The sequence below is a fragment of the Dreissena polymorpha genome, chromosome 5, assembly GCF_020536995.1.
Source record: "Dreissena polymorpha isolate Duluth1 chromosome 5, UMN_Dpol_1.0, whole genome shotgun sequence".
Classification (NCBI taxonomy): Eukaryota; Metazoa; Mollusca; class Bivalvia; order Myida; family Dreissenidae; genus Dreissena; species Dreissena polymorpha.
Window position 1 is genome coordinate 99,478,933 of NC_068359.1, and position 16,307 is coordinate 99,495,239.

General features: G+C 38.2%; 1 protein-coding gene across 1 annotated transcript in view; it reads left to right on the plus strand.

Moving 5' to 3' along the window:
• LOC127831505 (contactin-like) overlaps nucleotides 1-16,307 on the plus strand; it is a 61,498-nt gene that overhangs the window by 26,808 nt on the left and 18,383 nt on the right. The window contains exons 3-7 of the mRNA XM_052356490.1: nucleotides 3,120-3,205; nucleotides 11,972-12,129; nucleotides 14,152-14,268; nucleotides 14,693-14,891; nucleotides 15,292-15,391. Of these exons, the coding sequence (XP_052212450.1) occupies nucleotides 3,120-3,205; nucleotides 11,972-12,129; nucleotides 14,152-14,268; nucleotides 14,693-14,891; nucleotides 15,292-15,391 (660 nt within the window). The remainder of the gene's footprint in view (nucleotides 1-3,119; nucleotides 3,206-11,971; nucleotides 12,130-14,151; nucleotides 14,269-14,692; nucleotides 14,892-15,291; nucleotides 15,392-16,307) is intronic.

A 16,307-nucleotide genomic window follows, 5' to 3' on the forward strand; every position in this document is an offset into this window, starting at 1 on the left:
GATGATGACACATTGTTTGATTTACAACCCTGTCAACGCACCTATTAACCTATATAAATTGGCGTATCACATACCTTTTAGTCACGTCAAACGTAAATATCGAAGAGCGATTGCAGAACTAATACACCTCTACATACATGTTATGTTTGCAACGGGTTTCACGTGATATGAATCGCCGTCAGTAATATCTCTTAACCCATTTATGCCTGGCGTCAAGAAAAAAGGCCTTGGTAAACAGCGTAGATCCAGATGAGACGGCGCATGATTCTCACCAAGGTCTGCGCTGTTTGCTTAAAAAAAATTCTATAAGAAATAGTCTAAATATAGAAATAAATAAACAAGACATCCCTAACAGTGGGTCATTTGATATTTAAGTTTAGTGAAAATATGTAGAAAATTGATAATATATATGCACTTTTATTTAATTTCGTTCATTTAAAGGGGCTGGCTATGTGGCGTTAAAAAAAGAACAACACGTGTTGCAATAATTGTAATAAATATTCCAAGATTGTAAAGAACAGTTTTGCTTTTCTCTTCAAAAGTAAGTCAAGCTGTACATAGTGTACGATATTTCACTTGTAGATATATATAACCAATACGTGTTACATAAAAAAAATTGCATTTGAAAAGGTAATGATATTTACCACCAAATTCATTTTAATTGTATTAATAATATTTTAATTACGTTTAATATTTGTCCGTCTTGGTTTTTATATTCTCAAATGATTGTTACATAATCGATACTTGCAAACTTTCTCATTAAGAAACGCGGTACAATTTATACAAAATGGTCGAACAACATATACAAAAGTGTCGTATTTGCTTTCATATTTACATGTGCGATAATTTAAACACTCTGACGATTTATAAACTTGAGAGGGTCACGACGGCCTAAATTGGTCTTCCAAAAACTTGTTAGCAAGATGTAATTAGATCTCATTTAAGCCATCAAACATCGGGTTTAACAAAATATAGCCCAGACCGCGTTCATCCAGAATTTGTTACAAAATTTACGTAGATGGTACGTTTATGCTTAATCAAATTCCCAGAGGGACTCCTTATGAAACGGCCAATTTTCAAAATATTTTTATTGCCAATTCTTTACTTCAGATTGTTCAAGCCTATTATTTATTTAAAGATAACATGTCTTTGTTTGAAAATTTGGATAAAAGTAAAACCTTTTCAGTGTAACCGATACGCAAGAAAATTTAAAGCATTTAACACAAAGAGAATGTGTTTACTTTTGGTTTGATGTTGCAAATGATGTTATCTGTAAATTTACGCATTTTGTGAAAATATTTACTCTCTCAAATTACCGAGAACAATAATTCACTGAAACACCGGAAGCAAACGCATATCCTCTATGTAGCTAAATTACACGTGAGATAGATAAGATTCATTTTAATGAAGGGTTAAACATGTAACATCCATACTAAGTATTGATTTACATGTTGATTTTTAGATCAATACAGTGGCAGTCCGGGCTCAAAAGCTATTGACATTCTGTATCGCCGTAATAGGTTTAATTCGATAACAAATCTTAAATATAAGGATCGATTTATTGATACCCGCAAGCAAGCATGAGTGTTATCTACATGCTGCTTTAAACCAAATTTGCCGGTCATCATTTGGATGCCCGGGTCATGCAAAGTAGTCAGTAGCCAGTAGCAGATGCCGATGCACTCGAGTTTAAATGCTCTCTTTACAAATCAGGCCCGATTTTTGAACTACCTGTACACAGGTGTGTGCAACCACTATTTATGCCTGTATCGCGTTTCTGACTGGGCCATACAACGCTCTGTATACTTCAGGTTTTTGATATCGGACATGCATGAGTGCCGCTCTTTGTCAATGGGTCTTTTGTTAAGCTTTATGTCGCTACCGGTATTGTAGTTAATGTGTGTTCTGGTTTTGTGTAAGATGATAATTTGGAACACAATAAGTCGAGTGTTGACATGGTAAAACATCATTCACAAACGGGTTTCGACCATCATAGCAATATCGTTTTTTTTTGTTTAAAACATTGAGCGTGCGTTTTTTTAGCGCCCGGTATTTGATTATGCCACGAGGAATATAACGATTTTCCTGTAAGTCCGACCATCCAAGTAATACACGTTTCGTATAATCTCAATACTGCTTTCTACAAAGCTCTTGCGCCTGCATAGTTGATGTCTTTCAACACAATCAACGCCTCTACACCATTTGACTTCATATGAACATTTATTTTGACTTACTTCTCGATATAGCGTACAGAGCTTTGATATCTTCATTGATGTTATCTCTGAGCACTGTAAAACCCTTCACACCGATTGACCTCATTTTGGCATGACATTGACAGACTTTTGGATGTTTCCACACGAGCCAATTTCGATAAAACATTTGATATTTGCAAGCTTGCATGGGCTCCTATCTCGGGGTCGTCTTGTTTGGGGAAAGATGGATCACGATTAAGGTAGCTGTTCCGAGTACTTAAACCCATTTATGCTTAGTGGAATCTCCCATCCTTCTAAAAATGATCAATTTTTTTCCAAAATTAGGGATGCCTAGAATATTTATTTCTATATTTAGACTATTTCTTACAGAAATTCATTTAAGCAAACAGCGCAGACTCTGATGAGACGCCGCATCATGCGGCGTCTCATTTGGGTCTACGCTGTTTGCCAAGGCCTTTTTTCTAGTCGCTAGGCATAAATGATTAAGAAGATAAACGGTTTTGGTGCGTGCGCTGAAATTGTGTTCTATGTAGCTTACATGACGACCAAAGGAAATGATTTGTTATTACGTGATGTCTATTAGTTGAGTCTGGATCCCGGAAAACTGGACTTTATGCATGTGCGTAAAGTTTCGTCCCAACTGAGCCCGGCAGTTCGCAAAGGCTAATCAGGGACACCGTTTTACGCTGTTATGGAATTTTTTGTTTTATTGCCATCACTTTCGAACGAAAATTCATTTCAGGGGACAGTGTAACTCCAGATTAGCCTGTGCGGGCTACACAGCTTAATCTTTGACGACATTCTACGTACATGCATTAAGCTCAGTTTTGTCAGAACGAGGTTCGATTCAGAGTAATCAAACGTTGACAATCTATTGTGAAAGCATTGCCATGTTTCTTATTTCAGCATCGGGGTGGCGCTCTAATCAGTATTTCCGACGTTAGTGAGCACCAGTTCGTCGTCTCCAGGCTCCGCATTCTGCACACCTCCGAGTAAGTCATTCCACTCACGACGAACCTCGCTCTTGGAAAACAGGGCTTAAGTATGCTGTGGGAAATTATGAGCTATTATGGTGAATCAATAAACTAAGTGGAATCTCTTACGAAAAGGCCAGACTTTCCATAAAGAAATCCTTTAAATTTGAGCAGCGCTTTGTGAAATGGGCTCAATGCATATGCAATAAGTGTAAATCGCAGGCCAATCAGGGACCACACTTTTTGCTCTAAATGTATATGTCGTTCAAAGTAAATCTCTTCTTTGAAAATGTCGTCCCTGATTGGCATGTGCGGACACTTTTTACGCACCTGAATCGACCCGTTTTCTAAGTGCGCGGCCCAATTTTAAAAGCTTTCTGGTCGTTCCATACAATATTCCTCTCAATGTATGTATTTGTCCACCGTAAATAGCTAGTGTTTAGCCTCAGCTGACTTGTCTGTGGTTTACTGCAATATTTCGTATAACTCTGCAGCCACAGCGGGGTGCCAGTACACAGGAATATAACGGAGCCGCGTCCTGCAAAAATGGGCCTTATGACATATGCGACCAGCGAAGCCCCATAACCACATGTGCAGTGCTCAGTCTTGTCAGGAGCAATGTCGTCCTCTGCTAAGTCAAGCAAATGTTTGGGGTTTTATTAGTCTGATTTGGAGCTAAGTTGGACGCATATGGATTGAGATCTATGTTCGAATGACGCGGGTCAATTCCCGGATTTAGGGGGGGGGGGGGGTGAGTAAACAAGGTCTAAACTAGACCTTTAACCACAGCCCCTCTTAATCTTAGATATCGTATTCTTGTGTGCTTGCACCGCTCTGTGGTCACAGTGTATCGAGCACCGGACCTTCATCATAAGCGCCCCCTTAGTGTTAACGGTAACCACTTCCGCCAATGACGGCGTCCTACGTAGAAAAAATCTCTTTGTAGCGATACCCCACCTCCCTCCCCGCCTATCGGTTAACTAAAACTGTTGTAAGAGTTCTAACAAGTAACAGTGTGTTGAAATGTTTCCCAACGGTGGAGGCGGCGTGTTTCTCGCACTCCCATTGTACATAGCTTATAGGTCATAATTGTTAAAGGTTAAGATGACAAATATGTACAGCGTGTCCGGACTGTACGTGTGTCACTTATCAAGTACGATCAGCATTACAAATGACTTGTCCATTGTTTTTGTACATGCACTCAATACATTTATTTTTTGTTTATTATAATTTTAATAATACTTTATAAAGAAACAATAAAACATTTAAATTAAAAGTAAAACATTTTATACTATTTCGTTAAAGAACTTTTGTGTTACAATTAAAAAACAACAAAAATGTTCGATACATAATTAGTTTAATATCAACAAGCAAACACAGACTGCTCATAGATTTTAGTAATGTTCTTCATATATTTATTTTTCATCGACAGTTAGTACCATTTTTCCCCAGTTTGATTGTCTCAAAAGACATTGCTTCAACATATTATTTAATTAAATAAATATGTTTGCTTTTTTATCCTAAATAACCAATGTGTTTCAATATGTCGGATTTTAGATGAATCATATTTGATAATATACTGAACACAAACCTAGCTTTGATTTTCAAATGTTATTGCGGTAGGTTAAAGGATTGCATAACTTGTTTTTATGACGGCCTAAGGCCTCATTTTGATTGATTCTTTCCGTGACATGGTTTAAAATTCCTGCATAAATGCACAAGCACACTGTTCTTAATTACATCGTTCGCATTTTCATAGTGCAATACTGTTTAAACTGTGTCGCAAAATAAACTGTTGAGTGCAGACCCTTTGATGTTTTGCATCAACAGTTATCTTGAAGTTTTAAGTTTAACGTTATTAATTTAACTTTGAATAATTTATTTTTTATTACGCATAATCAGCAGTGCATGCTTTTGGAGAAATACAATTGAGACGTGCTCTGTGAAAAGGGGGTTTAATGCATGTGTGTAAAGTGTCGTTCCAGATTAGGCTGCACAGTCCGCAAGTATCATGTGATCTCATGATTTAACATCCGTAAATTAAGGCTAACCCTTTAAACATGACAGTTAATAGGAAGCGGAAAAGTTCCTGTAAGTCAGCAGCGTTTGATGTTTGTTGACGAATCCCCCCCCATAATTCAACCGCTCGCTTATTGCAAAATTTTCAAGACTTTTACAATCATGAAAGCAGATACAATAGCAATATCACTAGTAGATAATATCTCTGCCTTCACGATGTGATTTATTTGTGGAGCATGTAAATTTTATTCAAACCGAATCAGCGCTATTAAAATTTGACTGAAGACTTTTTGAACTTCATGAAAAGCGAGTGTAGGGTTACGCTCTACCAAGATCTGTGTGAAATTTCTCACTCTGGGTTAGCAGACGATTCATTCCAGCCTATCTTGCGGAGGAGTGCGGAGCTCACGATTGGAAATTTGTAACACACAGTCGTCTTCCTTCGTCAACATGTGTTACAAAATGCTAATTTCCGACAAGAAATTGTCATGTCATTCTGCGGCGTAAATATATTGTTCAAATTTATATGCGTTAATATATTGTTCAAATTTATAAATTTCGCAGCGAGCAAAGTCGAGATAAAGAGTGAATATCAACACGAAATAAACGCTAGTAACTTTCTTGCTGATATGGCTGGAAAGTGAGCTGCATTAAAAAAATTATATACAAGTAATAAAGGGTACAAAAAGGAGAAAAATATCTGCCTCGGCATTGACGTCGCCATTTTGACTATCACGTGATTACCCTCATCTGATTATGTTACATTGCACTGAACTCCGAAAAGCACCAAGTTCCAATGGTGGACAGTTGTGTTAAAAAGTATAATATAAATAAACCAACACTTGTGAGGATGTGTCTGTTTTGAACTCTTCGCGGTAGACTTTTCTGCCATTCGACTCCGGAATCAATATAAAAAGTTAAGACTTGTTGTATAAACAGCCTTTCTTCATTCTTTATAAAGTACCCGTAACAGATACTTCCCCAATTAAGGAAAAACTACAAATTCCATATTGCAGTTTGAAAAATTTCCAAAAGCAAGGACATTTCGTCACTTTCGTTCCAAAAGTGCATAATCTGCATCTGAAGTGAACAAAATGTGCATTGGAACTGAGCATTTCAAGCCAAAATGCATATATGTACATGTTTTTTTAATTGGTTTAAACAATTTGTACCAAGCAATTAAACAAACATATAATTTCCCATATGGGGATATTATCACGCGAATTACCTCGGTTTCATGGTTTTCTGCACTAATTTTTCCCAACTGTTATGGTGCCGGTACTTCTCCCAATCGCAAAAAATTGCTGTTATTCTATGTCCTGGTGTAAGACGTTATTTAAGAAATGTGTTCTTGAACTTGAGACAATTTTTGGACACGTACATAATATTGAATGCGTACAGCTCGTCGCGAACTAGTGTTTTCGTTTTGTTGAACATGAAACTTGACATATTTGTTTATACTATATAAATTAACGTGATGGTACCTGTGTCGCAACCAGTTTTCTGTGTATCGAAAGAAAACTTAATAAGAGTGTTGTTCATGCATTATGTAGAAGTGCAAGGCGCTATTTTTTTTAGTTCATAACACTATGTGTTGTCGTGAATTTAGGCAATTGATTCAATAAATGAACGTGACGCCTTTTGCCTTTGTTTGCGATCAATTTGAATTAGCGAATATTTCAATTTGGAGATGAGTTTTACTAATAACATACTTTCGGTTGAAATGAGATATTGCAAGGTAGTAAGTTATCTTAGTTTGACTGTTTTTGTTGCGGAAATAAAATGGTGACACGTAAGACGTATACACCCGCAATAACAAGACATCCTGATTGCAAATAGCATTAATTAGGTCGACATTACTAACCTGGCACACATGAACTCCATAAGAATAAAATAACCGCTTGCGCGCGCTTTGCACGAGTTTTATGAGGCCATACCGGTAAAATAATAATAATCTCTTTATTTTCCGAAGGTAACACAACACATTGATACAAAGTCATGCCAACAGTTTAACAATGGCAATCTTATTTTCAATGAGGCCTTCAAACAACTATGGTATGTATAATGCATTTCTACATTATAATGCAAACATGTAGACTTTGACGGACATAAGAGTACTGTAACAGTGTAATAGAAGTGTCATAAAAAGCAAGTATATTATATGAATTCTCTTATATTATTGATTTCTCTTCCAATTTTAAAATGGTCTCAAGGAACAAATATTTATTAACAAAAAGTATATAAGAATATAAATGTATTGTTGATTACATTTTCCCATATGCACACACTCTAACGCACGCACGCACACACACACGCGCGCGCACACACACCTCTACACACACACACACACACACACCTCTACACACACACACACACACACACACACACACCTACACACACACCTACACACACACACCTACACACACACACACACACACACACACACACACACACACACACACACACACACACACACACACACACACACACACACACACACACACACACACACACACACACACACACACACACACACACACACACACACACACACACACACACACACACACACACACACACACACACACACACACACACACACACACACACACACACACACACACACACACACACATACACACACACACACACACACACACACACACACACACACACACACACACACACACACACACACACACACACACACACACACAGACACGCACGCACGCACGCACGCACGCACGCACGCACACACACACACACACACACACACACACACACACACACATACACACTTATACAATTACCATATCTTAATTAACACGACCAATAACAATAACAAAAAGTTAACAAAAAAACAGCCGCGTACATTATTGTACAAAGTCAGAGTTTAAAAACGTGGAATGCATTATTCTTGAAATAGTTTACGATGGATAGAAGTGGCTAATATACACAAATATTATAATAACAGAAAACAATATTTATGACCAGTGTTGTTCACAATAGGATATGAAATTACACAACTGTTATGAAGAATAGCCTGCACCTCCTTGCTATATAAATAGTTTGAAAAAGCAATATGTATATTTGTTTGCAGAAATTAAATCTACAGTAATCATTACGACACTTATGGAGGAGTATTTGACTTTTGAATAAGAGGAAAACAGAAAAATGTTACTACGCGTGAGACTCATTTTGCGCCTCAAAGAGGAAATATTTCTTAAGCCTATGTTTGAAAGTGGTGAGAGTGAGTATACTAAGTGAGATACGCTTCATCGGTAACATTCGCTTCCTTTACGCAAACTAATGTATATATCGGAAAGGTATTTTAAAGGGGCATTTTTCACGATTGGTAAATTGACAAGATTTAAAAAAATGTTTCAGATTTGCAAATTTTCGTTGTAGTTATGATATTTGTGAGGAAACAGGAATTCTAAACATTGACCATGTTCCAAAAATATCCATTATATACATATTTTGACGATTTAAAAACCTGAAATTTATAAAGCGTTGCAACGCTAAAAGATTGAAATATTTTGAGAGTTCTGTTGTTGTCGTTAGATTTTGTGACACTACGAGGATTGCTAATATAAAGTATTAACTACATTATGGCCGAGTGGTCTAATAGTTAGACTTTTACTCTATGGGTCAGTGGTTTGAGCCCTGTTGAGGTTTACTTTTATGTCTTTCTTTAACTTTATTCTTGTTTTTTGTTTTTTACTGAATCTTTTAAGATCCAATGCTTTCAATTATCAAGATAAAGCATTTAATGAAAAACTTCAATGCATGTTCAAATCTGTGAAAAGGCACCTTTAATACATTCATGCATAATGTCAGTGTCGGGTTTACATAAGCGAACTTTAACCTTGGACTTGGATCTTCATTCGTATGTTTGAGCATGTTTTGCTCTAATTTTATGAGATCATTACATGATACTTAAACTTACCGAATCACGCTCCAATCGGTTACAATTGCTTCTAGTATGGAAAATAATATATTCATCGGTAACGGTATTTTAATACCGTCCGGCATATAGGTCAGATGCGAATTATAAGTATGTGCAATTCGTTTTAGCTCGCCTCCGCAAAACGAGTTTTTTAATGTTTATCCCCACGCTTTTTGAAAAAAAGGTGGGGATATTGTGGTTATCTCCGCCGTCCGTCCGTCCGTCCGTCCGTCCGTCCGTCTGTCCGTCCGTCCGTCCGTCCTGGCCACTATCTCCTCCTACACTAAAAGCACTAGAACCTTGAAACTTACACACATGGTAGCTATGAGCATATGTGCGACCCTGCACTATTTGGAATTTTGATCTGACCCCTGGGTCAAAAGTTATAGCAGTTGGGGTGGGGCCGCGTCAGAAATTATCACTCATTTTTTTAGGTTATTTTACATTTACTTCTTTATTTCTACACCGATTCACTTCAAATTGATACTGGACCTCTCTTATGACAATACGGTCAATCTCAACCATGCATGGCCCCATTCCCAACCCTGGGGCGCCCCGCCCACATAGGCCACACCCACCAAAAATTTCCATTTACTATAATTTTTTCATTTCTACACCGATTCACTTCAAATTGATATCGAACTTCTCTTATGACAATACAGTCAATCTCAACTATGCATGGCCCCATTACCAACCCTGGGGCGCCCCGCCCACATAGACCACACCCACCCAAAATTGCCTTTTACTATAATTTCTTCATTTCTACACCGATTCACTTCAAATTGATACTGAACATCTCTTATGACAATACGGTAAATCTCAACTATGCATGGCCCCATTACCAACCCTGGGGCGCCCCGCCCACATAGACCACACCCACCCAAAATTGCCTTTTACTAATACTTCTTCATTTCTACACCGATTCACTTCAAATTGATACTGAACATCTCTTATGACAATACGGTCAATCTCAACTATGCATGGCCCCATTACCAACCCTGGGGCGCTCCGCCCACATAGGCCACACCCACCCAAAATTGCCTTTTACTATAATTTCTTCATTTCTACACCGATTCACTTCTAATTGATACTGAACTTCTCTTATGACAATACAGTCAATCTCAACTATGCATGGCCCCATTACCAACCCTGGGGCGCTCCGCCCACATAGGCCACACCCACCCAAAATTGCCTTTTACTATAATTTCTTCATTTCTACACCGATTCACTTCTAATTGATACTGAACTTCTCTTATGACAATACAGTCAATCTCAACTATGCATGGCCCCATTACCAACCCTGGGGCGCCCCGCCCACATAGACCACGCCCACCCAAAATTGCCTTTTACTATAACGTCTTCATTTCTACACTGATTCACTTCTAATTGATACTGAACGTCTCTTGTGACAACACGGTCAATCTCAACTATGCATGGCCCCATTACCAACCCTGGGGCGCCCCTAGGTCAAACATGCGGCGTGGGGATACGCGTCGGCCTCTGCCGCGCCATTTCTAGTTTTGTTTGTCGTTTCTTCGTGCACCGCCCGTAAACTGATACCGGTAATTCAACCAAAATGAAGATTGTTCAGTTTTCATCACATTTCTGGCACTTACACTTTTTTAGTTTTTCTGTATTAACCGATCTCTATAAATCATCCATAATTACATTTATAGACATGCGTGTAATGCAACTTATTTTACAAATGGAAACGTGTTCTTTGCGATTAGAAGTATTAAAGTACTATACTTTTTCAACCATTACGTTTTTGAGCAACCGATATCGCCATCTTCGAAAAAACAATATGTAACATTTTTTTAATTGAAGATCTCGTCAGCTGTATGTTATTGATTGGCTTAGATTAAAATGATATATTTCATTAAACCATTCAGAAATCAAAAGTTCTATAAGCACTTTGTACAGTATGAGAAGTTTGATATTGATCTCCGATTTGTTGCGCACTTTGGACGATTCGTCCCACGCATTTTTGCATGCGACATGCATCACTTCATTACCGGAATAGTTTGTGTGCGACATTTGTTAACATAATTCGATAAAGTCTCAATTTTGTAGCCTCACTGGATTATTTCTTAATTTAAGTAATTAATACATTTTATGCCTAGAGGACTCTCCCATCCTTCTAAATTGGATCAATTTATTTCCTGTATATTTAGTTCTATATTTTGAATATTTCTTACAGAAATTCCTTTAAGCAAACAGCGCAGACCCAGATGAGACGACGCATCATGCGGCGTTTCATCTGGGTCTACGCTGTTTGCCAAGGCCTTTTTTCTAGACGCTAGGCATAAACGGGTTAACACATTTTATGCTCTAAATAGACATACTATATAACTTCTACAGATATTCAACTCGAAATATGGCCGTTCGTTTATTATCTAGTGATTCATCAGATTATTGACAGAAAATGTACATTTTAATATCAAGAGCTGAAAGTATATTAAAAGGATGTATAAGTGCACTTCAATTCACTTAAATGTCAGAAAGCTGTTCAATTGATGCATATACATCATTTTCATATCAAAGCGCCGTTAGCGTTTTAAGACTGTTGTCGAGAGCAGATGCTAAGCGTGATGAATTAGAGATAGTTATTTACCTGAAAACAATATCTGCGTAGCGCACTGATATATAATCGATATACTTACTCGTACCATTCACTATAAAATTTTTAGGTCCCCTTAAATTGATTTCTGACCACCATAACCAAATCATATTGACTTGCGCCAACAGTTCTTAAAAAGCAACAACCTCTAAAAAACACAAAAACCACATCGGCATATTTTGTTTTTGTTTTTCAGCGAGTATGGGGTGGGTGACTATTTTACCAGCGGAAGCTTCTATGGCGGCCAGCTGTTCTGGGATAGCGAACTAGATACGAGTGGACGGAGTTATTGGGTGACAAACGTCCCGCCTCCTGCCAGCAGCAAGTTTACGAGAATAGCATACGTATGGGGAGGTAAGTGTATCACGTGCAGTACAAGTGGCCACAGTAGAAGTGGTGTAGTGAGTACGGGACATGTATAGCAATCAAGAGGTATGATTCTCCTATCTCTGAGTGTTATCAATACCTACCTTCTCCAAAGACGTCATGTACTCAGTCTTCATGCTTACTATAAGCCTGATCTCCGGGTCTGTTAAAATTTCATTCGGATTAGAGAATATTAATCCATTAATCCCTAGTGGACTTGCCCATCCTTCTTAATTGGATCATTTTATTTCAAAAATTAGGGATGTCTAGTATATTTATTTCTATATTTAGAATATTTCTTACAGAAATTCCTTTAAGCAAACAGCGCAGACCCTGATGAGATCTGGGTCTACGCTGTTTGCAGAGGCCTTTTTCTAGACGCTAGGCATAAATGGGTTAATAACCGATGTCATCGTGGTAATGGAGTATGTATCGGTTGTTATGAAAGCATAATGATTCAGGCTAGTGGTTTGAATAGAATACTATGAAGTATGTACGTACTGGTTGTACCCAGAAGAAAGACTCAAAAGTCTCCTAATAAATATCGCGTTTTCTCTCAAATCGCGCTGAAGTAAATATTTTACCAATAAAAATTGCTTAGTTATAAGATGTTAAGCGTAGCATAGTAGATATTAGTTTTATCATTAAAAACACGCGACATCTCAACGTAAATATTTGCGCGAAGTGCATTAACCCTTTGCATGCTGGGTAATTTGCCGTCTGCTAAAATGTCGTCTGCTGAATTTCTAAAATTAGCATTTTCGTATATTTTTTTTCAATAATACTATCCGAATAGCAGACAGTTTGGATCCTGATGAGACGCCACGTTCTGTGGCGTCTCATCTGGATCCAAACTGTTCGCAAAGGCCTTTAAAAGTCGGTTCCAGCACTGAAAGGGTTAAAGTGATATTATGCGCATCTAACAGTATATGTATGCTATGTTTATAGGTGTCTATCGCAACCGTTGTTTATTTTTGGTGTTTTCACTTCATATACACTTATATTTGTTAATGCAACATCAACCTACTAAAACAAAAACCAGGAAAGAGAGAAAAAAAATGCATTTGAATATCAACCGTACTTTTGTTTTGACAACTGACGAGAGAAATGATTCGATGTACGATGTGAATCTAAATTTAGTTTTAGTGAAGATTCGTCCATACGACACACGAACACTAACTCCGATTCTAATCAAAAGACAGCTCCGCTCGGCTTAGAGGACTGGGACAGTCATTTAAAATACCGAATATAATATATTTTTTATATACAACTGGTAGCCAGATGAGTTGCAGATAATTGATCAGTTAGCACATTTTAACTAACTCGTCTGACCTGTTAATTCTTTTCAGTTCTATTCAACAGTGAAACATGCGCATAATATCACTATAATCGAATCGTCTGTCGCAATGGCCTGAGGAGACCTCTTTGGTCGTTTTAACTATGCACATATTCAATTAATGCATAAGTCGGAAGCACATATGCAAGTTAGCATAGTGTGTTTGGTTTGAATTAAATCGTCATGCAATGCTTTATCTATGTCGAAACGCGCCTAATTTCTTTTTTTTCTTGCGTTTCTACCCCAATTCAATTTCTCGTGCTTTGTAACTCGTTAAAATACTCCCTTCTTTAAGTCCTAGAACGTTGCATATCTATTGTCGGCACTCAAAGCAGCTTTAACCGATCTCCAATGCTCGAACATTGTAACTCCGTTTCCTTTCCTCATGCACTGGGGCCACGCATCATTTCTTAAACATTGGTGCTCATTTCCATTGTCATGCGGTGTAACCTATTTACGTTGTGTACGTGCATGTTTTGGTAACTGAGGTAACGGATGGGATTTTCGCGGTGTAACCTATTTCCGTTTTTTTACGTACATGTTTTGGTAACTGAGGTAACAGATGGGAGATTCGCGGTGTTACCCATTTCGGTTTTTAACGTGCATCTTTTGGTAAGGGTGGTGACGGCTTGAATGTTTGCGATGCAACCTATTTTCGCCCCTTTTACGTTCAGGTTCCGGTTTGGGCGGCTACGGCTGGAACGTAGTCCCGTCGAGCCGTCCGGCGTCCTACATCTGCGAGATGACGCTGGCAAACGCCGCCTTCAGGCGTATAGAGGACAGGAGCGTGGGTAATTATGCAGACATCTTCATAAGACCGTAGGTCACACCAAGATGTACTTATCATCGTAATGATTTACGTTTTTGTGAAAAAAAGACACGGTTGTTGCTAAATTCTAGCATTTCTTTAAGAGATTATGAGCTTATACTCATTTTACACAGTTTGGGTGCAAAATAAGTAAACAATATGTTTACTTATGCTTTCAAATATTATGAACAATTACTAAATGAACAAATTTTTGCGTTGCATTAACACTTGCGTTTGCTAACGATATGACAACAGAAAATAGCGGTTTACAAATGCACATACGTTTTAACCTGACGCTCGTTAATTCAATCAGCAAACAAATTGCTCCAGGATAGGTTGCTATAATTTCATTCGTTAAATTATTTTGCACGTTTTAAATTAGTTGCATACTGAATGCGTTTTTTCAGCGTACGGCATGGACCCGTCGGATACGCAGCATGTGAAACGCGGGCCGCTCATTACCGAGGAGCCGAAGGACATCGTCGTGTTTCCCGGGACACCCAGCACATTCATTGAGTGCAAAGCCGAAGGATACCCGACTTATAAATGGCGGCGCGTCAGTCCCAATGGCGAGTTTCAGGATGTGACGTCTGCGATGAAAAGCAGGTGCGTGGACTGGTGACGTCAGTTGTATTGTGATGTTGATGTTCAATTTGCCAATATTTGTAAAAGATCTCCTCGCAATATTTCCTTCTTGAGCTTAGATAATTTCCATCGTGATTTTTATTCTTAAGTGGATTTTTAGTAGCAATAGTTTATAATATAATATAGTTCCGAATCTTCAGTAACCACGCTCTCACTCTCCTAGTAAATTCTTACATGGATTGTGTATATAGTGCTTTATATTTCTCATCGGAGAATACAGTTTTGTGATATCGTGTGCTCAGATAATTGTTTATAATAGACATACTATTGGGAAAACAACTAAAAAACTTGTATACACTGTGCGGAACTGATTGCAGCGGTTTATTTTTTTTTAAATGACCGTCTCTGTTCGCACTCCCAGGTACACTCTGACTGGTGGGCGATTCACGCTACAGAGCCCCGTGGAGACTGAAGACCAGGGCAGTTACCAGTGCTCGGCACAGAACGAGTTTGGAGTCCTAGTGAGCAAGCCAGGGCGCATCACATTTGGATGTGAGTGTTTAACGCGGTAGAATTGCGTCGCATTTTGATGTGAGTGTTTACCGCGGTACAATTGCGTCGCATTAGATGTGAGTAACAACCGCGGTAGAATTGCGTCACATTGGATGTGAGTGTTAACCGCGATAGAATTGCGTCGCATTAGATTTGAGTGTTTACCGCGGTAGAATTGCGTCGCATTGGATGTGAGTGTTTACCGCGGTAGAATTGCGTCAGGTTTGATGTAATTGTTTAAAAGCGGTAGAATTGCGTCGCATTTGGATATGAGTGTTTAAAGTGGTAGAATTGCGTCGCATTTGTATGTGAGTGTTTACCGCATTAGAATTTCGTCGCATTTACTTCTAAGATAGAAAGACTGTTGACACAAAATGAGAATCTTTCTGGGTGAACACTTTGCCAAATACATGTGGCCCAATGGCTTATTAGCATATGCAGTTTGCATAGGCTAATCAAGGAAGACACTTTCCTCCTTAACTTGAGTTTCGGTGAGAAGAGACTTTCTTTAAACGAAACATTACAATACACCGGAAGGTGTCGTCTCTGATAAGCCTTTGCGATCTGCACAGGCTTATATGGGACAACACTTTGAGCACATGCATAAAACCAGTTTTACAATAAGGAAGTTCAAATAGTTAAAAAGCCGGTGCAGTGTTTCGTGGATTAAGTTATTAAATTGAAAGTTTAGTTATTTGTTAAAGAGGAAGAGGGCATTGTTCGTTTGAAAGCAGTGGAATGCATCATTACTTGAATGCCGTTGACGTTCAGAAAAACTCCAAGTTTAGAACAATAAACGCCTCTGTAGAGATAATTAAATTAAGTGGTAGTTAACCTCGTTAACGATGAAAATCCAAATACGTTTTACCACTAGCTCGTACGAAC